This window comes from Zea mays, chromosome 9 (genome assembly GCF_902167145.1).
Source record: "Zea mays cultivar B73 chromosome 9, Zm-B73-REFERENCE-NAM-5.0, whole genome shotgun sequence".
NCBI lineage: Eukaryota > Viridiplantae > Streptophyta > Magnoliopsida > Poales > Poaceae > Zea > Zea mays.
Window position 1 is genome coordinate 119,980,843 of NC_050104.1, and position 22,902 is coordinate 120,003,744.

At 45.6% G+C, this 22,902-nt stretch overlaps 1 protein-coding gene across 5 annotated transcripts in view; it reads right to left on the reverse strand.

The window, feature by feature from the left end:
- Positions 1-928: 928 nt before the first annotated feature.
- Positions 929-22,902, reverse strand: part of LOC100216902 (palmitoyl-protein thioesterase 1) — a 42,391-nt gene continuing 20,417 nt past the window's right edge. For 2 of the 5 annotated variants that reach the window (XM_020546319.2, XM_008659948.3), the window contains exons 8-12: positions 9,295-9,360; positions 9,141-9,179; positions 2,257-2,379; positions 1,608-1,700; positions 929-1,439 (exon numbers count right to left, since the gene is read on the reverse strand). In XM_020546319.2, the coding sequence (XP_020401908.1) occupies positions 1,248-1,439; positions 1,608-1,700; positions 2,257-2,379; positions 9,141-9,179; positions 9,295-9,360 (513 nt within the window). In that variant the 3' untranslated portion in view covers positions 929-1,247. The remainder of the gene's footprint in view (positions 1,440-1,607; positions 1,701-2,256; positions 2,380-9,140; positions 9,180-9,294; positions 9,361-22,902) is intronic. The other 3 variants (NM_001143289.1, XM_020546320.2, XM_020546321.2) reach the window with 3 other exon arrangements.

The following is a 22,902-nucleotide window of genomic DNA, read 5'->3' on the forward strand; positions in this document are numbered from 1 at the left end:
AGAATGAGAAAGAAGAAAGCGATCCAGGCGCAAGAGCTCAAAAGAACACAACAAATCACTCTCACTTAACACTAAAGCTTTTGTGGAATTGGGAGAGGATTTGATCACTTGGGTGTGTCTTGTATTGAATGCCTAGCTCTTTTAAGTGGTTGGAAGGTTGAAAACTTGGATATCTTGAATGTGGGGTGGTTGAGGGTATTTATAACCCCAACCACCAAACTAGCCGTTTGGTGGAGGTTGTCTGTCGCATGGTGCACCGGACAGTCCGGTGCACACCGGACAGTGTCCGGTGCGCCAGCCACGTCACCAGGCCGTTGGGTTCCGACCGTTGGAGCTCTGACTGCTGGGCCCGCCTGGATGTCCGGTGGCGCACCGGACATGTACTGTAGAGTGTCCGGTGCGTCACTTCGCGCGTGCCTGACTTCTGCGCGCTCAGGCGCGCATTTAATGCTTCTGCAGATGACCGTTGGCGCGAAGTAGTCGTTGCTCCGCTGGCTCACCGGACAGTCCGGTGTGCACCGGACATGTCCGATGAATTATAACAGAGCGAATTCCCGAAGCTGGCGAGTTCTAGAGTCGCTCTCCTCTGGGGCACCGGACACTGTCCGGTGTACACCGGACAGTCCGGTGAATTATAGCGGAGCGCCTCTGGATTTTCCCGAAGGTGAAGAGTTTGGCTTGGAGTTCTCTGGTGCACCGGACACTGTCCAGTGGCACACCGGTCAGTGCGGTACGCCAGACCAGGGCAGCCTTCAGTTATCCCTTGCTCTCTTTGTTGAACTCATTTCTTGGTCTTTTTATTGGCTAAGTGTGAACCTTTGGCACCTGTATAACTTATAGACTAGAGCAATCTAGTTAGTTCAATTATTTGTGTTGGGCAATTCAACCACCAAAATCTGTTTTGACGCAAGAGAGACCCGAGCAACGATTAAGCATTTAAGAAACATATTTTAAAGGTTTATGAACCGGCATGACATGGTTCGACAAGTTTACAGACCGGAATTGTATTTTACTCAATAGGAAATGTGCATAATGATTTATGCGTGTTGTGGCCACGGCATGGACATATTTGTTTGTCAGATAGGAAACGGAAAGGACCAAACACGCTTCACTTCACAAGTTCGGATCCACTCTTCCAAGGAGCTATCATTTCCTCCCTTCGTGTTCAGCGTATTTACAAGGCGTCAACACATGGCCCACGTGTCAGGGCACAATGGCCACCGATACAAACCTTGTTAGATACTCGCTCAAAGCGACAGCATCCGGTGTATGTGTATGTTCTTCTTGGATGACGCCTCCGGCGTCAAGTAAGGCACAATGTACTTCTTCATGTCGCTTCTGGTGATACGCAGGTGACCTCCTGGCACAGACACGAATTTAACACGCCCAGCCTCGTCCAGGGTCTTCAAGCCAATCCAATCTTCTGTATACAGCTTCGTCTATGCACACGGTGAGCGAATGCATTTTCTCAGTACCAGTCACAGAGTGAGACAAAAAAAACAATGAAGAATAATCTACGCCAGTTTATGCACCACTGCACCAGTATGAGTTAACCAAAGAAAGCAAGCTACTCCTAAATCGTTGACAGTATAAGGAGGAACAATCACCTCTTGAGGGGGCAGCACTGGGCTAAAGGCTCCATCAGGGTAATAACCAAACCACGCTGTTTCCCGAGGTATTAATACTGCATCGTCCTCAAACTGGAGCAGTTTAAAAGGATAATTATTTTAGCAACCTCCAGAAGCATCTCAAATTTTGGAATGAAGGAGACAAAGAAAAGTTTGAGAACATGCATGTGCTAGCTGTTTCTATTATTGCTAGATTATTTATCATGATTGAGCAAAGCAGCCACATTATAGTTGATGCTTGATGTTTGTACAAAATGTAAGCACAAAACTACGATATTAGAGCCTTTTGGATATACATGTAAATAACCATTTCATGAGACATGCAGTTGCTCCCGGATATATGAAATAAAGAGCTTTACAATGGTGCATGTAGATCATAAAACTGTATATGAGATAAAGCCAGCTTAAATGAACCAATCTTTGTTCAAATAGCATGGGTACATCTGCATATGGTAACTTTGTTTGTTTTGGTTTCTGAGGCTAACAGGAACAACTATGTTTTCCTTGTTTACAGCTTTAGCTGAAGGACTAGGGTGCAAATCGCCAACTTGGCACATGCTATGCTGTTGAATATATGGACCTAGAAAGTGTTAAAACAGCATGCAACATTTGATGAGTTCAAACTTACCATGATCAGTACCAAGTTTTCCAAGCTGCTGAATCTTTCTTTATAGGTAGTATTTCTTGCACTTGGGATCTCATTGTTAAGTTTTGGAAGAAATTTGCAACCCTTCAAATAATCTTCCATATCCTGAAGAACAGTCAAATGTACCAACATGTAAATACAAAATAGCTGCAATTTACTTTAGAGAAAGATGGTGAAAACATCTACTTTTAGATGTGAAGCTTTAAGATTCATGAGATGACGCATAAAGGTTTTGCAAGGTCTCATGCTTGGCACCATCGCCTGACTGGACAAGAGACATGAAGGGACACACAAAGTTCTAATGGCTAGGAGTTGAGTTGTTGCAAGTTGTTTAGAGTTTGTTTACATTTGTTTGAAGTCATCATGTTACATTGACAGAGTTTGAGTTAGTTATGAAGTTATGGACATAGAGTTTGATGAGGATGTTAGCCATAGAATCAAAGCGGGGTGGATGAAATGGCGTTAAGTATCGGGAGTCCTATGCGACGAGAGTGTCACAGAAGTTGAAAGGCAAGTTCTACAGGACAACGATTAGGCCTGTTATGTTATATGGGGCTGAGTGTTGGCCTACTAAGAGACGACATATCCAACAATTAAGTGTCGCTCGGTTCACCAGTGGTGCGGTCTATTGGTCTTGCCCCATCGTGCCGTGGGCGGGCCTCGGCGCGGCATCCCAGTGGTGAGTCCTACCTCCCCATGCGCGCGAACAGCCTCTCTGCCTGGCTCCATGCTCCGATGGCCGCTTCACCCATCGGGAGCTCGGACGCCGCCGCCTAGTGCCTGCGCCACGGGATCCGGTACCAGGAAAGAAGGCACTTGCGCTGTTGGATCCTGATCGGACGTGTGATATCTAGAGCAATTACATTGTTTCGGCTAAGTAAAAAGGGACCGCCAGATTGGAATCCAAGGGCATTGGTTAGATCGCGGGAGGGACCGTCGATCGTTGATCGTACGGTCAGGATGGCATACCGGTTAGGATATGTGGACGGTACGATCTGAGCGATCCGATGTTGATCGAACGATCCAGGTAATCTCATACCCCTTCGCCTCGGCATTTATTCTAAAGAGCCCCTGATGTATCACAGAATAAACCCACCGTCCCTCGCATGTTATAGAATAATTACGGTTCAGTCCAAAATCTTGTAGAGGAGACCCTAAGCTTCTCTAAATTTTGCTCACTGGCCAGAAGATCCCAGGAAATCATAAAATAAATCTGAAAATTGATTTTCAACACAAAAATAAATCCAGAAACTTGTTTAATTCACATCAAATTCATTTTAAATCTGAATTAATTCATTCCAGTTGAAATAATTTTGTTTTAGTATTGTCTATCAACTAGTAACACTGTTTAGCCATGAAACTTGAATTAAAATTGTTCATTTTGGATTAATCTATTCTAAGCACTAAATAATTTTGGAAATTCATAACTTAATAACCATAGCCCCGAATTTAGTGGTTCTTGTTTCTACAATCTCGTTACGCAGTGTAGAATATTATTATACAGTTTATTCTTATATTTGGTGTGATGTTAATTTTTGCCTATACATGGTTGTATGTATTGCTACGTTTAGTAGTGAGGATACGTATCATCTGAAGAGCAAGTTGGTACCTGGAATGTCAAGTCCCAGGCAAGTTGTGCCCTTGATCACTTCTTTTTACCCACTCATGTTCTAATTAATCATAATGATCTGCATAGGTTAATTTTGATAGGACCCAATAGGTTACCCTAGTTTGATTATCTTTATACCTTGTTTACCACTGAACTTTTTGGGTAGTACTTGCTAGTGCTTTATGTGGTTTTGGATATGAAGATACAGTATTCATGATCACACTTTTATTATCTATTTATTATTACTGTTCATGATAAGATCATTATTTTAATTGGAACATGGAGCGACCACCCGGGAAAACAGTGCTACCACAAGGGTTTAATGGGACGCCCTTGGCTGATTAATTAGGAAAGCTAGTGGAAGACTACCTTACCCGAAAGGGGCAAGGGCAGTAGGGGAGTGGTCAGTGTAGGGAGGTCCTTGGGATGATTTTGCTGCGATGGCGATCATGTGAGGGGTCCCTGCATTGGAGCTTCCTATAAACTGTAGCGGGTTTTCTGAAGCTAGTGGAACTTTGTAAAGGCCTCGTAGTGTTACCCTGCCTCGCCTCCTCGGTAGAGGTGTATGGGAAGTCGCGATCCCTTGGCAGATGGGTAACATGACTTGTGGGTAAAGATGCGCAACCTCTGCAGAGTGTAAAACTGGTATACTAGCTGTGCTCACGGTCATGAGCAGCTCGGACCCTCACATAATTAATTTATGGAACTAAATTCAATTTGTCATATGCATTGCATCGCAGGTGATGTTATTACTTTTCTTAATTGGGTTGGTATTTACTTATACTTAGTAACTGCTAATAAAATTTTGACCAACTTTAAAAGCAATGCCCAGCTCTAACCATCCTCTTTGGTAAGCCTTACACTTCACGTGAGCTCCCACCTTTGGCGAGTTCATGCACATTATTCCCCACAACTTGTTGAGCGATGAACGTATGTGAGCTCACTCTTGCTGTCTCACACCCTCCCACAGGTCAAGAACAGGTACCACAGGATAAGGCGCATGGAGGATGCTGCGAGGTGTTCGTGAGAGGTCTAGGTCGTTGTCTCCCAGTCAACTTTGGGTTGCTGGACCGTTGTCTCCTTATAATGTATTTATTTATTTATTTTGTATAGAACTCTTATTATATAGTAAAGATGTGACATTCAATCCTATGCCATGATTCATCATATGTGTGAGACTTGGTCCCAGCACACCTGGTGATTATGTTCGCGCCCGGGTCTTGGTGCCCCGAAACCCGGGTGTGACACTCTGGCTCCGCCTCTCCTCCCGCCTCCGGGACCCCTGCATCGACACCCTGGTCCCTGCTGGCCGGAGTGTAGGACCAGGCGTCCCTTGCCACTGCCTTCAGCACCATAGCGATAACACCACCCCCACTGACTGGGTGGTTGACTCCGACGCCTCCTACCACACCACCTCTAGTGCGGGCACGTTATCTCGCACCCATCTCCCCCATCCCTCCCATCCCTCCTTCATCATCGTTGGAAACGGTTCCACTCTCCCAGTCACCTCAGTAGGCGTCTCGCCTTCTTTTCATTCGTCGGTTTACAATTCCCGTTCCATTGATTTTGACTCATTTGGTTTCTTTGTGAAGGATCTGGCCACTAGGACCCTTCTCGCCCGCTACGACAGCTTGGGGTCCCTCTACACGCTCCGGCCATCTTCCTCCACCGGTGCATCCTCCCCGCTTGTCCTGGCCTCCTCCACCTCCTTCACCACTTGGCATCGTCGTCTCGGCCATCCAGGACCCGACGTCATGACCAAGCTTACCAGTAGTTTAGACATTTCCTGTAGTAGGGAACATTCTGAGGGTCTGTGTCATACTTATTAGCTAGGCCACAATACTCGTCTCCCTTTTACTACCTCTTCTTCTCGGGCTGAGCAGACTTTTGATCTTGTTCATTGTGATCTCTGTATATCTCTTGTACTCAGTCTTTCTGGATATAAATACTATTTGGTGATTTTGGATTATTTCTCTCATTTTCTTTGTACTTTTCTGCTACGATTGAAGTCTGACACCTTTCCCACCCTCACACACTTCTTCCCCTGGGTCTCCACCCAGTTCTGTCACCTGGTTCGTGCCCTTCAGTGTGACAATGGCCGCGAGTTCAACAACTCTGCGTCTCGCTCTTTCTTTCCCTCCCACAACGTTTAGTTGCGTCTCTCGTGCCCTTACACTTCTCCCCAGAACAATCGGGCCGAAAGAATCATTCACATCACCACCAACATGATTTGTTGCCTCCTCTTTCAGGCGTCTCTCCCTGCCAGCTACTGGGCACAGGCCCTGAACACCGCTACCCATCTCCTCAACTGTCTTCCCTCAAAGGCGATGAGTCACCCCACTCCCCAATTTGCCTGTATGGCACAACCCCCTCCTATGACCACCTTCGTGTCTTTGGTTGTGCCTGCTATCCCAACACCTCCGCCACTACTTCCCACAAGCTCTCCCCTCACTCCACCTGTTGTCTTTTCCTCGGGTACTCCTCTGACCACAAGGGGTACCGCTGCCTTGACCTCCTCACCCACCGCATCCTCATCTCTCATCATGTTGTTTTTGACGAAGATGACTTTCCCCTTGTTGGATCCTCCCCGCCTACCGATCTCGACTCTCCTTGACCCCGATCTTGTTCTTCCTCCACCCCGCGTGGCCCAGGTGCCTCCGCTCGCGCCTCTATCTACGGCCACGACACCTCCGCTCACGCCATGCGTGGCCCCGTCGACTCCGCTCGCGTCACGCGTGCCCCAATCGACCCGGCCCGCGCCATGCGCAGCCCCGCCTCCTACGCCTGGTGCGTCCCGTCGCCTGCCCCCCATTTGGCTCGCTTCGCCGACCCCGACCTCGTCTACCACCATCGCAGGCAGACCGCTCCATCGGTCCCCACTGCCCCGTCAGCTCGTTCCTGCACTGACCCCTCGGTGTAACACCCTGTCGCCATCCATCGTGACCCCGACCATGTCCACCCGATGGTGACTCGTCGCATGGCCAGCGTTCTCCGCCCCGCCGACCGGCTGGTCCTGACGACGACGCTCCTCCGAACGCGTCCCTGGTTACCTCCTCTGTTCGCGCCGCCCTCGCCGATCTCCACTGGTGTCGCGGTTCTATAGGCCAACCACACTTAGGACCTGGTGTTGCGTCCACCAGGCACCAACGTGGTTACCAGCAAGTGAAATTTCCCACAAGCTAACCTCGGATGGCTCGCTCGACTGCTACAAGGCCCGTTGGGTCCTTCGAGGCTTCACCTAGTGCCCCAGAGTGGACTACGACGAGACCTTCAGCCCCGTCGTCAAGTTCGCCACCGTTCGGGTCGTCCTCTCCCTCGGCCTCTCCCAGAACAAGGCGGTCCATCAGCTTAATGTCAAGAATGCCTTCCTCCATGGCACTTGGACAAAGACAGACTACTGCAGGCAGCCCACCGGCTTCATCGACTCCGCTCGCCCGGATCTGGTCTGCCAGCTGAATTGCTCCCTGTACGGCCTCAAGCAGGCGTCGCGGGCCTGGTACAATCGCTTGTACATGTTCTGGACTGTCAGCTTGTCCAGATCAGATGTGATGTGATCAGTCGTAGCCGTATCGAGGTACCAATTGGTGTCGACACCATAGCCGTGAGTGGTTGCAGCAGCAGTCTTGATGTCAGAGGAGTAGCTTTCATCGAAGCAGTACAACAATCTAGGGCAACATGCCCTACTTTGTCATAGACTTGGCAAATCTTGTCAGCAAACTAGGCTTGTGGGCGTCCATTAGACGAGGAGAAAGGCACACCTTGATGGCCACAACCACCAGGAGGACCACCACACCCTCTGCCTCGGCCACAACCACGACTATTGTTGTTGCCCTCATGTCCTCAACCAGTAGCATTAGCAGAAGCTTGATGACCTACATGAAGTAGATCCATCCTAGCGTCGAAGCTGAGAAGCTGGAAGATGGCTTCAGCCACGATGATCTGCTCAGCACTGGCCACCAAAGCAAAGACCACTCTTCATCAAGTCTCGCTAAGATGTACGATGAGTTCTTCTTCATCCATGTTCTTCTTTATAGATGCCATCTCATCTGCAAGAGACTTCATCTTGGTAACATATTCTAGCATAGTCATGTTACCTTTTCGGTAGTTGCCAGGGAAATCCTCATGTTCACAACCCTTGCACTATGACTGTGACGCGTAAGTATTCTGGAGCTCAAACCACAACTCTTGAGGGTTCTCGCATGTTGAAACTTGACTCATGACTTCTTGAGTCATGGAGGTCATGAGAAATCGAGGACTTGCTACTCAAGCGCCACCCACCAAGTGTATTCCGGATTGGGTTCCCCTAACAAATTGTCGCCTTTCTTAGTGATCTTTTCTTTTGGTGCAACAGTCGAGCCATCTAGGTAGCCCTAAAGCTGCGCACCCCTAAGGATAGATATAACTTCTGCCTTCTAGAGCACGAAGATGTTCGTCGTAAGCTTCACCGCCATGGATTGCCCTAGGAGGGGTTTTGGCAGGGCAAAGCTTGAGGTAGACACCATGGAGACTTGTTTCTATCAGCTAGGGTTCTAGAAGTGAGTATATATAGGGTATAATATTGCCATCAGAATTACAGCATGACATGGAGTCCAACTCAGGTATAACTACCCTAACCGACTCCTATTCTAACTCTGCTATCTCTAGAACAGATCAAACCTTATTCTATCCTATTTTTAATTCGAGTCGGTTAAGGTCTTCCTCTATTATAGAACAGCCATGTGGACCCATGATATGATACAGTCATAGCATGGTATACAAACACATTCTATTCTAACAATGTATTCATCATTTCTGCCGCTAACTCAGGTTGTTAAGCTTCTACGCCAGGTTGTTAATCAGTTCTAATAGACACAGATTTAATGAATCTTTAAATGGGGTGTCCACATGTGGGTGTTGTAACACTATCTTCTTCTATTAATGCAATTATACGCAGCTCTCCGTATTCTGGAAAAAAAGAACTCTACTCGCAAACAACCACTACAGGATACAATCAACAAGTAAATATTGTTGAAAAATACTACTTGTAACTAGCAAGTACTCTAGTCCGCATAGAATCCCATAGACACACAAAACTCTTGCACGACTTCATGACGTGACCTAAGACTAGGTATGAGACTAAACTATATAATGACAGTACATAGCGACAAGAAAGCTAAGCCGTTCCAACTGATTTCACAAATATATTGGACCCAAACCCTAAAGTACACTCTATACCATACCAATGAATGAAGGGGGGGGGGGGAGGAAGAACACTCACAGTGGGTATCTTTAGGTAACCACTAGGGGCAAGATGCGCCTGTAATTTCACAACCCTCAATTCATTTACTTACTGCACAGAAAAGGCTGCCTAATGTCTTACAATAATAACTGCAATACAAAAACTGTGACATTGCAGCAGAAGTTATACAGACCTGCACATAGTCTGAATATATCTCTGATTTAATCAGATCATCAATAAGAATACAAAGAAACCCAGACTGCAAAAAAAGGAGTTCAGTAGCAGAACAACAACAATGGTAATATGTAAATGTTGGTTTCAAAATTCACCTCAGTACCAGAAGCTGCATTATTAATACTACTAGCAAAATGCTTGTACGTTGCTACAGTTTCCATTTATAAGTATAGACTATAAAACACAAAAATATGTGTACTCTGTTGGCTAGGTGCCTAGGTGGGTGTGAATGTGGGTTTGGAGTCAACAACCATGGTTCAAATCCCTATTTGTGTATAATTTTAGCTTTTTTACCAATTAAATGTGGGAGAGCATGACGACCATGGAACTGTGGAAACTGGTGCTTTATAGTAGAAAGAAGAGAAGTAGAAAATATTTTGGGGAAAATGGTTCTATACTGTAGGCAGATACACACGCGTTACATGATACGACTCAACTTGATAGGTTCACTTCAATGCCACTCAATTTATTCTTCTTGTGACTGTATCAATTCAAAACTACCAAAGACTGCTTTTGAAGTTGTTGGTACATCATTGACATGCCTTGACAAGCCTGAGACTAAGAGGTAGCTTTGGTGTTTATATCACCGCTAGCAATTGCTCCTAGCTATGCAAGGTAGCTTTGGTGGCATCAGAGATATAGCAATGCAAGTTGTAGTGCATGAGTCCAGTTTAGGAAGGAGTTAAAATAGAGATTGCTCATGAGCTAAGATTGAGTTGGTTTAGAAAACAGGATTAGTTTGTCAAGAAAGTAGAGCCCAAATCTATATGGATTCCTCCTCTAGTTTGCTTGGATCCAAGTCCTCTAGGGATTATAAATATAGGGGCAATGTAATCGTTCGAAGGCAAGTAAGGCAAACATCTTGCCTGGCCTCAAGGGATTTCCCTACGCGTTCTCTCGCTCTCCCTTGCTTGTTGTGGGCGTCGCCGCTCTGCACCCACACCACCACGACACCTTTCTGAAGCCGGGAATTCTGACCCTAACCCCCAATCTCACATTCCAACGCATTTCACAACGCCGATAGGATTAAGAATCTTATCGATCTGATATATCGGAGATGTCAGGTTCTAACACTATTGTTGTGATTGACGCCAAGACTTCATCTCCGCCGGCACGACAGGTCATGCCGTCGGTGCCACACGGAGTGCCATCATACGCCCTCGACACCATGACGAAGGCCCTCTCCGAGGTTGCCTAACAGGTGGCCAACCTCAACGTGCAGCAAATCGCTATCCTCTCGCGGCTGTCCACCAAGGAGAGCCATCAGGGGTCCTCATCAGTGTTAGGAAATAGGATATGCTGCAGCTCCTTACCATATGCTGCGGCATATCATAGCCATAATCAGCAGATTAGTTGCTATAGTTAGCAGATGTAAATCAGGGATTAGTTGCAACTAATCCCTGATTTACATCTGCTAACTATAGCAACTAATCTGCTGATTATGGCTATGATATGCCGCAGCATATGGTAAGGAGCTGCAGCATATCCTATTTCCTAACAATCAGCAGGTCCTATAGGATGCCGGGGCAGACACGATAGCGTTTCTGACTTACTCAGCCACTACAGCCATTCCCCCCACTATTCGCAGATCATGTCACCTACCACCCCATACCCCACTGCCTCATCCGTTCCCATCCACCTCATCAATTTCCCACCGTAAATGTTGCCCAACTTCTCGTTACCACCAGCTCTAGTGTTTTTGTAGTTCCCCATTCTGGCGCCGCCACCAGCACCATCCCTTGGCGTGGCCACCGGGTCTGGCATTCCCCAGTCAGCAAGCTCGATTTCACCTTCTACGATGGCTTGGAGGATGAACTAGCTCACTCATTGTGAGCAATTTTTTCGAGGGCAACTTACACTCGCATCTGATCATGTTTAGCTCGCATCATACCATCTACGCGGTGTGGCATATACGTGATACAGCACCCTTGAACAAGATGAGGGCATGGCTTCCTAGGAGCGCTTTAAGGATCTTTGCAACCTATGCTTCAAGCCGGCCATCCGTACTAACTGTCTCCGAATTGGTGTGGCTCCCTTTCACATCCAGGGTACAGGATTATTAGGAGCATTTCAATACCCTAGTTTGTCACACACCTCGACTGAGTGTCACTTGGAAGGCCAACTTGTTCATAGGGGGCCTCCCGAAACACATCCGAGTGGACACCCAACTATGTGCCTTCTAGGACATATAGATGGCCATGCACTTGGCACATACATATAAGCTCCACATGAAGGTGACCTTGTCGGCCGCGCTCACCACGCGCTCTCCACAACACCAGCTATGGATGCTGCCTACATCGCCTAGGCCACTTCGTGCCCCAGCCGCAGGAGCCACGACAAGAGTGGTGGCACCCAAACTCCCCATCCCACAACAGGCCCCAGCGCAGCGGTCGTTTTGCCGCCTATCACCAGCGGAGATGCTGGAACACCGCTGTCAAGGGCTGTGTTTCAACTATTGTGTCCTATGTACAGGGACATCAATGCCAACGATTGTTCTACCTCGAGACAACCGACTTCTTGGCTGACAATGTCGCCAACGATGTGGCAGTTGCGATGGAGTTGCCTGACTCCGTCCACACCATCATTGACATTTGAACGGAGGAGACCATTCACCTCCCTTTCTACATCCACGGCCACAAGCTCCTCGCCCTCCTCGACAGCGACTCGACCCACAACTTCATCAACACTAGGGTTATGGGCCACATCGAACTGGTCATAGGTGATACCAACACGAGGGTTATGGTGGCCAATGGCGACCGTATAGCCTGCACCAACGTGGCTTGCAACATGGCCATGTGCACCAACATGGAGGACTTTTTATCAGTTATTTCGGCATCGATCTAGGCAGCATTGACCTTGTCTTAATCATCGACTACCTCCATACCCTTGATCGTGTCTTGTGGGACTTTGAGGCTCTCTACATGTCCTTTCAATGGGGTGATCGGCTCATCCTCTGAAAGGGCATGGGCTCCCCTCGCGACAACAACCTGGAGCCGACTCTCTGGGCCTTGTCCGTTGACCACCAATTGCCCCTGCTGGACCACCTCCTCCAGCAGTTCGGGGTAATTTTCGACGAGCCCTACGAACTTCCCCTAACGCGCTCCTACTATCACTGGATACACTTATTGCCATGCACGGTGCAAGTAGTTGTCCATCTATACCGCTACCTACGGTATCATCTGCTCTAGTACCTCCTCGTTCTCAGTGCTGGTGCTGCTCGTCAAAAAGGTGGAAGAGTCATATCGCTTCTGCATCAACTATCGGGTGTTGAATGACAAGACATCCAAGGAAAAGTTCTCGTTCCGGTGGTGGACGAACTTTTGGATGAGCTTCATGGCGCCAGGTTCTTCACCAAGCTGGATTTGCGGTCCAGGTACCACCGGGTATGGATGCATCTAGAGGGTGTTCAAAAGACGGCGTTCAACAAGCACCATAGGCACTTTGAGTTTCTCGTCATGCCTTTCAGCCTCTTCAACACGCTAGCTACGTCCTCTAGCCCTTCCTCCGTAGGTTTGTGCTCGTCTTCTTCGATGACATTTTGATCTACATTCCTCCGTAGGTTTGTGCTCATCTTCTTCGATGACGTTTTGATCTACAACTTATCGTGGTCCGAGCACTTGCAGCATGTGTCTTGACTGTCTTCGACGCCTTATACACCCATGGCCTCTTCCTCAAGTGGTCCAAGTGCACCTTTGGTATGCCCTCAGTCACCTAACTCGGCCACATCATCTCCATCGACAGCGTCGTGATGGACAACAAGGTGGAGGTCATCACATCTTGGCTAGAACTTTGGTCACCCCAGACCATGCATGGCTTCCTAGGGTTGGTTGGCGACTACCGGAAGTTCATTAAAGAATTTGGCACAATCGTCATGCCACTCGGTCGCCTGTTGTGCAAAAGTGCATTCGCTTGGATGCTGCAGGCTGCCAACGCCTTCACGACTCAAGCGTGCCCTCTCCTTTGATCACGTATTGCAAATGCCAGACTTCGACCAGCAGTTCATCATTGACTGCGACGCATCGGGCGTACGCTTCGACGTCGTTCTATACTAGGTAGGCGACCCCTGGCCTTCTTGAGTCGGCCTTCCGCCGCCCACCACCACAAACTAGCGATGTACGAGCGCGAACTGATCAAGTTAGTCTAGGAAGTTAGCAGTCTTATCTTTGGGTCGCCGTCGCTTCCTTGTCCACGACCACTACGACTTGAAGTTCCTCGACTAATGGTTATACATTGTGCCCCAGCACTAGTGGATCAACAAGTTATTCAGGTTCAAATTTGCAGTGGAGTACTGCCCAAGACACCTCAACTCCACGGCTGACACCCTGTCCAATCGTGACTCTGACTCAGCAGTCTTTTTTTTCGAACACGCAGGAGAACTGCACCCCATTATATATTAAGCAGAAGAAAGAAAAAAACAAAGGTCTACAGAAGAGCCTCCTTACGGAGGCCAGAAACAGGCATACAAATATAGATCCATAAGGGGATCAAAAAACAAACTACTCAAATCTTCATAAGGCTCTACCAAGGGTGCAGCCAAATGAGCGAGGCATTTTGCACCAGCTACTTGCCATCTTCTTCTTTCCTCATCAGCAGCTCTGAGACTTAAAGACATCAGCAGTCACGATCGCCAATACTGACTTGGTACTTGCACCCGCCAAGTTGCTTGCCTCTCAGTCCCCTCTTTATACCTCTCGAGAAAATTCGTACCACCATGGGAGCAGACATGGAAGCTAGCCGCATCCAATAGCAGTTGATGGAAGCATCCCTAGGAGTGTCCTGGTCCACCACCGACATCTTCCCCCACTATTGAAAGTGAATCGTTGTGCTGGTGCAACACGATTTGCGCCACCAAGTGGTCACACTAGCCCATTCCGCTGGCCATGAAGGGAATCCAAAAGACCCTTCAACGGCAGTTCAAGGACGTCTATATTCCAAGCGAGCGAGTGCTTGTCCGTAACTGTTGACATGGATTTTGGCTTCATCAAGATATATGCCATGCAAGCTGAATAACTTTGATTAATGTGACCGCTAAATTTTGATGCATGAGAGAAATAAATAAATATTCTACAAATAAAGATATGAACATTTAAAGGTGGCCATTTATTTATAATGTCCTTGTATTCTAAAAGTTCAGCATGCTAGTATATTGAGATATGTATGGCTTTAAATATATATCTATACAAATATATGGTCACTAAACAATCACCATATAATGTAATTTATATGCATACTAATTTTAGATTTATTTAGCTAGATAAAAAAATAACAGAAAATATGGCACATGTGATATGACTAATTATTGATATACGTATAAATAAGCAAATATAAAATTTAACTTAATTTTATCTAATTAATGTATGTAGATAAGTACGACAAGATAACACCATCTAAAATGATAATAACAAAGGAAATATAGATAATAATTAAATATATTAAACTAATAAAAAAGTGAATAAGAAAGCAATAAAATAGAACAAGTGCTCTCATGCGTGCACTATAACTTCACCTACACGTACATGCATGTGTGCTAGTTAGAGAATGATTTATTTTCTATCTCATAGATTAATCAATGCAATTAAAATATAAATAAAAGTGTCCACGTCAGGAAAAGGCTTGTACACGCTTAGAATATTCAAATCAAATCAAGTCGAGCCGAAGCCACGTCTAGTCTGTTGCCAAGACCAAATCCACGCACGTCTGCACGTTCTCAAAGTCACTGTGCTCACGTATTCAAATCCCACATCGTCCAGCGTCATTGGCGCTAATGCCAAAATCAAATAAGAAGGGCGCGCGGCTGCACAACTGCTGCTAGTACTCGCTTCTATAAATACAGGGTATGGGAGTAGGAAAGGCTCTCGGCTCCCCAGTTGATAGTGCCGTCAGGCTGCCGCTTTGCTTCGCTAAAACCAAACATCGCCAGGCTGCTGTGTTTCCAAGCCACCACCGCGGGAGGAGTGCAAGCAGGCTGCTGAAGTTCTTCATCGAGAAATTACTGCTTCAATAGGTTCCATCGACAACAAAAATTCTCCACCAGCACCCCTCTCTAAGGCATACCTTAGAGAGAAATTGGTTCCAGAAACTTCAAGGGCATACCCTTGAGGAAAATTGCGTCGCCGGGTTATACACAATCTCAAGGGCATACCCTTGAGAGAGATCACACTGCAAGGACATATACGCCGTTGTGGTCCATCGGAAAGGTTTACTGCAAGGTAAGAAAAGCCTCCATGTTTCCTGTCTTCTTTGTCATTGGGGAAGGACTATGTTCTTCGACTCGTGTTGTTGATACGAAATCAGAAACAAAGTGCTAAAGTCGACATCATGCCAAAAACAATTATACTCCACACACATGTATAAATTATCATGAATATATGCGGTAAGTTGTATGTGGAAATCGAAATTCTATGTTAAATAATGTTAAAAAAATATTTACGCGCTCCATCGGCAAGAAATTCCCCGTCAAGCACCTCTCTCTAAGGCATACCTTAGAGAGAAGCTAACTCAATAAACCTCAAGGGCATATCCTTGTCCCCGTCAAGCACCTCTCTCTAAGGCATACCTTAGAGACAAGTTGGCTCAAGAAACCTTAAGGGCATACCCTTGAGGAAGATCGCGTTGATCGCTTGTACACGTCATTGTAGCCTGCTATAAAGGTCTGCTGCAAGGGCTATTAATTAAATAAAGGAAAATAAAGAAAATGCATACATGGCTACATGTGTCTTCCATGAAGTGTGCAAAATTTGGCTACAAAATAAACGATTCCCCATACCCATAAAAAAACGTCCATATCTGATCAATCACAATAAATAAATTCTCTACATGATAGAGTTTGTACTCATCGAATATTATTTTTACTAAAATTAATATGAAGTTCGGCATGTTGTCAAATAGCTAAGGTACGTGCACATTTGCATATTGCCGTACCAGGTATACTCAAAGTGAAATGAATTGCGGAAACGTTGTTAGGTCATCGCTACCCTGATAAACAAATTGAACAAATAAAATCATACTCCAGTATATGCATGCGTATATACCAAATTGTTTAAGACCACGTCAAAATTATACTGGTGTGTGTATCGTTGAATATAATCACGCATTTCACCCTTATGAGATACTGGGGTACGTTCATTAATAAATAAAATTAGGCTAAGCTAGTGTGTTGGTATAAGCTAATCGTGCTTAATAAGTAAATCAAAATCGAGTATGCAAAATATTCGTCTAAAGAGATAATGGCAAATATGATTACACTTGCAAAATGTTTTGCATCACGTCCTAATCTAGACTATATGATAAACAAAAGGGTACCATTTTATATGTATGGTGCTTTTATATCTCGTAAATTATCCAAGAGATAGAATCAAATGATCAATTTAATGGTTGATGTTCCAGCCAAAATAAATAAATAAATTAATGTTGCTCATATGCCGTTCATCTATACCTAAATAAATTGGTATATTTATGCTAAATCTCAAGCCATGGCTGCCAACGCTAGTCGACCTGCTATGCGCGCCATGGTTAAAATAACTAAATGTGTTATAAATATTGGAACAAGCCTAGCAAATAAAAAATGCACGCTTGGTTCATCAATTATCGTTCCGCCCAATTAATAAAAACAGCAACTCTATTAAGTATTTAAATTAAACTAAATAGGTTATATATGTAAGCCATGGTCAAATACTATATCATGGCCATATATCTGGCTATTATAACTAACTACATACACCATGGACGCCACATCATATCTTGCTAAGCCTAAATAAAAGTAAAAAAATGATTTGGCTTGGCTTAAATAAATCTCACACCACCACATGTCAAGTGCATTCATAAACATGCGTCTCAAAACATCTTCATTCGTGATCTTATATAATCCGATAAGATTATTAAATTTAATCCTCAAGGTAAACCATATAAATATATAACATAACGTGTCTTCCATTAAAGAAATAAACGTTGACCAAATAAATCTTCTTGGTCTAACATGCATATGAGTCATATTATATGATTCAGATGCCTACCGCTCAAATAACTAGATAAAGATTGTATGCTAAGTTATCAAGGCTCAACGCCATGTCATAGCTTGAACAAATAACAAGATATTCATAAAAGTATGCATGAATTAAAATACATATATATTATAGTTCGACAGAGAATTGACCAAGCCAGCAATAAAGAGATATTTGTCAGCTCGTCAACAATGAGATCATGTCGTATCTGATATACGCATGCACCATCCACGACTACATGAGGCGAAGACTTTTTTTGTTTCTTTTGTAGTTTGTAATAGGCTAGCCATATGATGTAATTTTATTTTTCTTTTATGTATTCATGTTGGAACTCTTAATCAGGGGTTTTCTCTACGGAGATGTAATTAACATAATTTTTATGCAAATACAAGAATTATGGAAGTATGAGCCTGCAATACCTGTATTATTTACTCTATTGTATCTAAATTAAAACTTGTCTCTGTTGACGTGGAGACGGCGCTTTTGCCGCCCGTTTTCCCGACATCAGTAACTTCGTCTACGTATGCATCATGTGTCAACATAACAAGACGCCAACCTTGTAGCCAACTGGTGCCCTCCATCCACTCGACGTGTCGTCCAAGTGTGAGTGGACATCTTGACGGACTTCATTGAGGGCCTTCCCAAGATCCACGAGAAGTATATCATCCTCATCATCATGAACCACTTCTCCAAATGCATGCACTTCACTGCCCTTAGTCGCTCGTACTCGGTTGATCGCCCATGCCTTCTTCGAGGACATTGTTTGTCTGCATGGCTTCCCCTGCTCCATCTTCAGTGACCGCGTTGATCTTCACCAGCCACATGTAGAGCAACTTCTTCAAGATGAACAACGTCAAGCTCCGTCTAAGCACGATATTCCACCCCCCCCCAGAAAGATGGCCAGTCGGAGGTTGTCAACAAGGTGATAGCCATGTACCTCTGATGCGCCACTGGGACCGACTGTGTGCTTGGGTTGACTGGTTTCCATGTCAAAAATATTCTACAATACCTCGTTTCACATGGCGCTCTGCACCACTCCCTTCTCGGTGGTGTACGACTGACCCCGTCGCCTCTGTTACCACCACACACGGCAGGGGCTGCTCAGACGGAGGCGATGGACTCCCTCCTGCGTGACTACAACGCCTTCCTCATGGAGGTTCATTAGTGTGTCCTCTAGGCTCAGCAGTACGCCAAACGTTACTACAACGACCAACATCGCTAGCTTGAGTTCACGATGGGCAATTAGGTGTGGCTCCGCCTTCTACATTGTTTGATGCACTCGCTGGAGCCTCGGCAAGGGCAAGCTTCGGCCTCGCTATACCGGCTCCCTTCAGGTGTTAGAGCATGTTGGATAGATGGCCTACCGCCTTCAACTTCTAGAAGGTGCTCGTATTCATGATATGTTCCACGTGGGGCCACTCAAGTCATGAGACCCTTTGACTATTCTACCACAAATGTCACTAGTTTAAGATGGTCGGTTGTTGCCTGCTCCAAAGCATGTGTTGCGCGCCTAGTTACATTGTGGTACTTGTCGTGTGCTCGTACAGTGGCAGAGCCTGACCACCGATGACACTACTTGGGAGTCGTTGCACGACTTCAATGACACTTATCGAATGTTCGGCTCAAGGACAAGTTGTTTGAAGAGGCAGGGATAAATGTTATGACCGCTATCTCCAATGTGCGTCGTCACGCAGGTGTTGGGCCCAAATTAGACCTCACCCGAGGGCTGATGCTCGAGATGCCCTCGGGGTCGATGTGTGGTGTGCCCCAGGGTGCAATGTGCGGGGTGCCCTGGGGGTCGATGCCCGAGGTTGCCCGGGGGGCGATTGTTATAGTTTTTTTTCTCGAACGCGCAGGAGAACTGCGCATCAATATATTAAGTAGAGAGAAGGTCTAAAGAAGACCAAGAACAACAGCTATACAAAAAAGGGGGTAAAAAGAGAGAAAAATCAGAAAATAGAGGAGAAAAAGGAAGAAAAAGAAAGAAAAAAGGGGGGGAAGAGAACCAAGCCCCAAATTTAAGGCCACAGCCTTCTCAGAGCCTTAGCACCTGCCATCTCCCAAAGCATGGCATCCTCCTGGATCTGTTGCAGAACTGTATTCGTGTTTGGGGAGACACCATCAAAAACACAAGCATTTCTGTGCTTCTAGATCCACCAAGCCACGAGAATAACCAATGTGTTGAACCCTTTCATGTGCAAAGATGGCACAAGACCTTCAGCCATACTCCACCAATCCTGGAAAATTGACGTCTCCAGCCCTGGTGCCACAGGCTGCAGCCCCACTTTGCATAAGATCTGCCACCATAAATTCCTGGAGAAGACACAAGAGATCAAGATGTGCTGAATTGTCTCCTGCTGCTGATCGCATAGAACGCATTTCACCGGGTGGTCAAGACCTCTACGAGCTAGACGGTCCGCTGTCCAGCATCTATTAAGGGAAGCAAGCCAAATGAAGAATTTGCACTTAGGGGGCGCCCAACTCTTCCATATCCTTTTACCTGGCTCAAATTCCATAGAACCAGCCAAGAAACGTTGGTAGGCTGTTTTAGCAGAGTACTCCCCTGAAGCACCTGGAAGCCAACGGAAAGCATCAGGTACTCCAGGTTGCAAATGAATATCCTGAGTTAAATCCCAAATTATTAAGAAATCAACAATCACTTCTGCCGGTAAGCTGCCAGAGATGTCACCAACCCAACTGTCGTCCCTGAGAGCTTGCTGAACTGTTTTCCTTTTTCTCAATCGAATTGGAACTCTATTTAACAGGGAAGGGGCGATTTCTGAGATACATTGGCCATGCAACCAGCGGTCAGTCCAAAACAGTGTACCAGCATCATCCCCCACTAAGGAGCAAACAGAGGCTGAGAACATGGCAGTAACATTAGGATGGACTTGTATATCAAACTCAGCCCAAGGCCTGTCTAGTTGAGTTTTCTTGAGCCACAGCCACCTCAGATTCAAAGCCCAACCAAGAATTTCAAGATTATGAATTCCCAAACCCCCCAGACTTAGGGGTTTACAGACCTTATTCCACCCCACAAGACAATGGCCACCTCTTACATCTTTTCTGCCCTTCCACAAAAAACCCCTTCTGATTTTGTCGATAGCCTTGACCACCCATTTAGGGCAGGGAATCGCAATAAGGTGATAAATAGGGATGGAAGTGAGGGCAGATCTGACAAGTGTTAATCTTCCTGCATGGTTCATTAAAGGGGCCTTCCAGCCTGGCAGCTTGTTAGCAACTTTATCAATAACTTCCAAAAACGCACTTCTAGTCATTTTCTTAACAGAAAGAGGAAGCCCCAAATATTTGCAAGGAAATCCAACAATGTTGCAAGGGAATAAGGATTGTGCCTCATCAACACATAGATCATTACATTGGATAGGAGTCATGCTGCATTTACTGACATTGGTTTTAAGGCCTGAGGCCTCCCCAAAAATCCTTAGAATCTCCTTGATTAGTGTGATCTCTCTTCTGCAAGGCTGTAAGAAAAGTACAACATCATCAGCATATAGGGAAATCCGTTGACCATTTCCATGTCTTAATACAGGCAGCAACAGACCCCTTTCTTGTGCCTTTAAAATAAGTGAATCCAAGGTGTCCATTACTAGGATGAAAAGCATAGGGGACAAGGGGTCCCCCTGTCTAAGCCCTTTATGATGCTTGATAGTCTCCCCAGGTTCCCCATTCACAAGTACTCTTGTTGAAGAAGAGTACAACAATTTGGAAATGATGCTGCACCAAACAGGACCAAAACCCAAATGCCTGAAAAGTTCAAACAAGAAGGACCAAGAAACCGAATCAAAAGCTTTTCCAATATCCAATTTCAGCAGGATACGGGGCACCTTTTGCCTATGAATAGCCCTTGCAGTTTGCTGAACTGAAATAAAATTCTCATGGATGCTTCTACCTTTCACAGACGCACTTCGATTTTTTGACACCAGCACAGGAAGCCTTGGTGCAAGTCTGGTGGCCAACAGCTTAGTTATAATTTTTGCAAAACTGTGAATCAGACTTATTGGCCTAAAATCTTTAACTTCCAAAGCCTCCTTCTTTTTAGGTAATAAGGTCACATAAGCTGAATTAAGGAGATGCAATTTAGAAATATCCCCATGAAGCAATCTGTTAATAGCTGTCATAAGATCACCCTTAATAACTGGCCAGGCCTTTTTATAGAATCTCCCAGTATAGCCATCAGGCCCAGGGGCTTTGTCAGATGGCAGGGCCTTGATAGTATTCCAGACCTCCTCCTCACTGAAATTCTGATCTAGATCAAGTAAATTCAAGGCCGGCCTATGGAAGGCATCTAGATTTAGGGTAGAGTCCCTGCAATGAACTGTCCCAAGAAGATGATTATAGAAATCCCACACTGCCTCTTTTTTATCTTCCTGCTCGAACAATAATCTGTCCCCGACCTTCAACTTCCCAATGAAGTTTTTTCTCTTCTTATACCTGGCATGTTGATGAAAATATGAGGTATTGGCGTCACCCTCTTTCAGCCACAGTAAACCACTCCTCAGACGGGCTACAGTTCTCTCCAAGGATGCCAATGCCAAAATATGATGTTTTAATTTACGACGAAGCCATTCTTCAGCGGGGGACAAACTTCTAGAATCCCTCTCAATTTCGAGCCTGTGAAGAAATTCTTTGGCCATAAGGAGTTGCTGTTTAATATTGCCCACTTTTTTATGACTCCAGGCCTGCAATTGTTTAGATAATCTCTGCAGCTTGGCAGCGAAAATCTGAAGGGGACAAACTGCACCCACAGGTTGGGACAACTCAACAACCTCCAAGAAACCCTCCAATCTGGTCCAAAAACTCTCAAAATGGAATCTCCTCTTTCCTTGGGTGAGCTCATTCAGACCCAATAAAAGAGGGCAGTGATCTGAAATTAAAGAGGCAGAGCTTTGAAGAACACAATTAGGGAAATCGTCATCCCAGTCTGCTGTACAGAAGACCCGATCCAGGCGAACTAGAGTAGGGTTAACCCGATCATTTGACCAAGTATATTTTCTACCCAACAGAGGTAACTCCTTTAATTGCAGATCATTAAGCAGCCGCCTAAACCTTCCCATCATTGCCCTGTTCAGATTATCATTATTCTTATCACCTGCTTGATATATAAGGTTGAAATCACCGCCAATCATCCAAGGGCCAATGCAAGCAGAACGGATCACCTGAAGCTCATGTAGAAATTGTATTTTGAGATCATCTGATTGGGGGCCGTAAACCCCAGTGAGCCACCACGCTGATCTCCCTTCTTGCTGAAATTGCGCTGAAACTGAAAAATTGTCAATCCTTGTCTGAAAAACCCTGCACACAGAGCTCTTCCAAGCCAACAGGATATCACCACAAGTACCAGCCGCAGACAGAACCAAGGATTCATCAAATTCATTACCCAATAAGGATAGAAGCATAAAGCGAGAGATGGAACGCACTAACTAGTTCAACTCAAAAGCTAAGCTGTTAGGAGAAGGTAGGCAATCCAATTATACACTTCAACACACCCACTCACGTGTAGCCACACCCAAAAGTTTAAGTTGTTGGGAAAAGGTAGACAATTCACT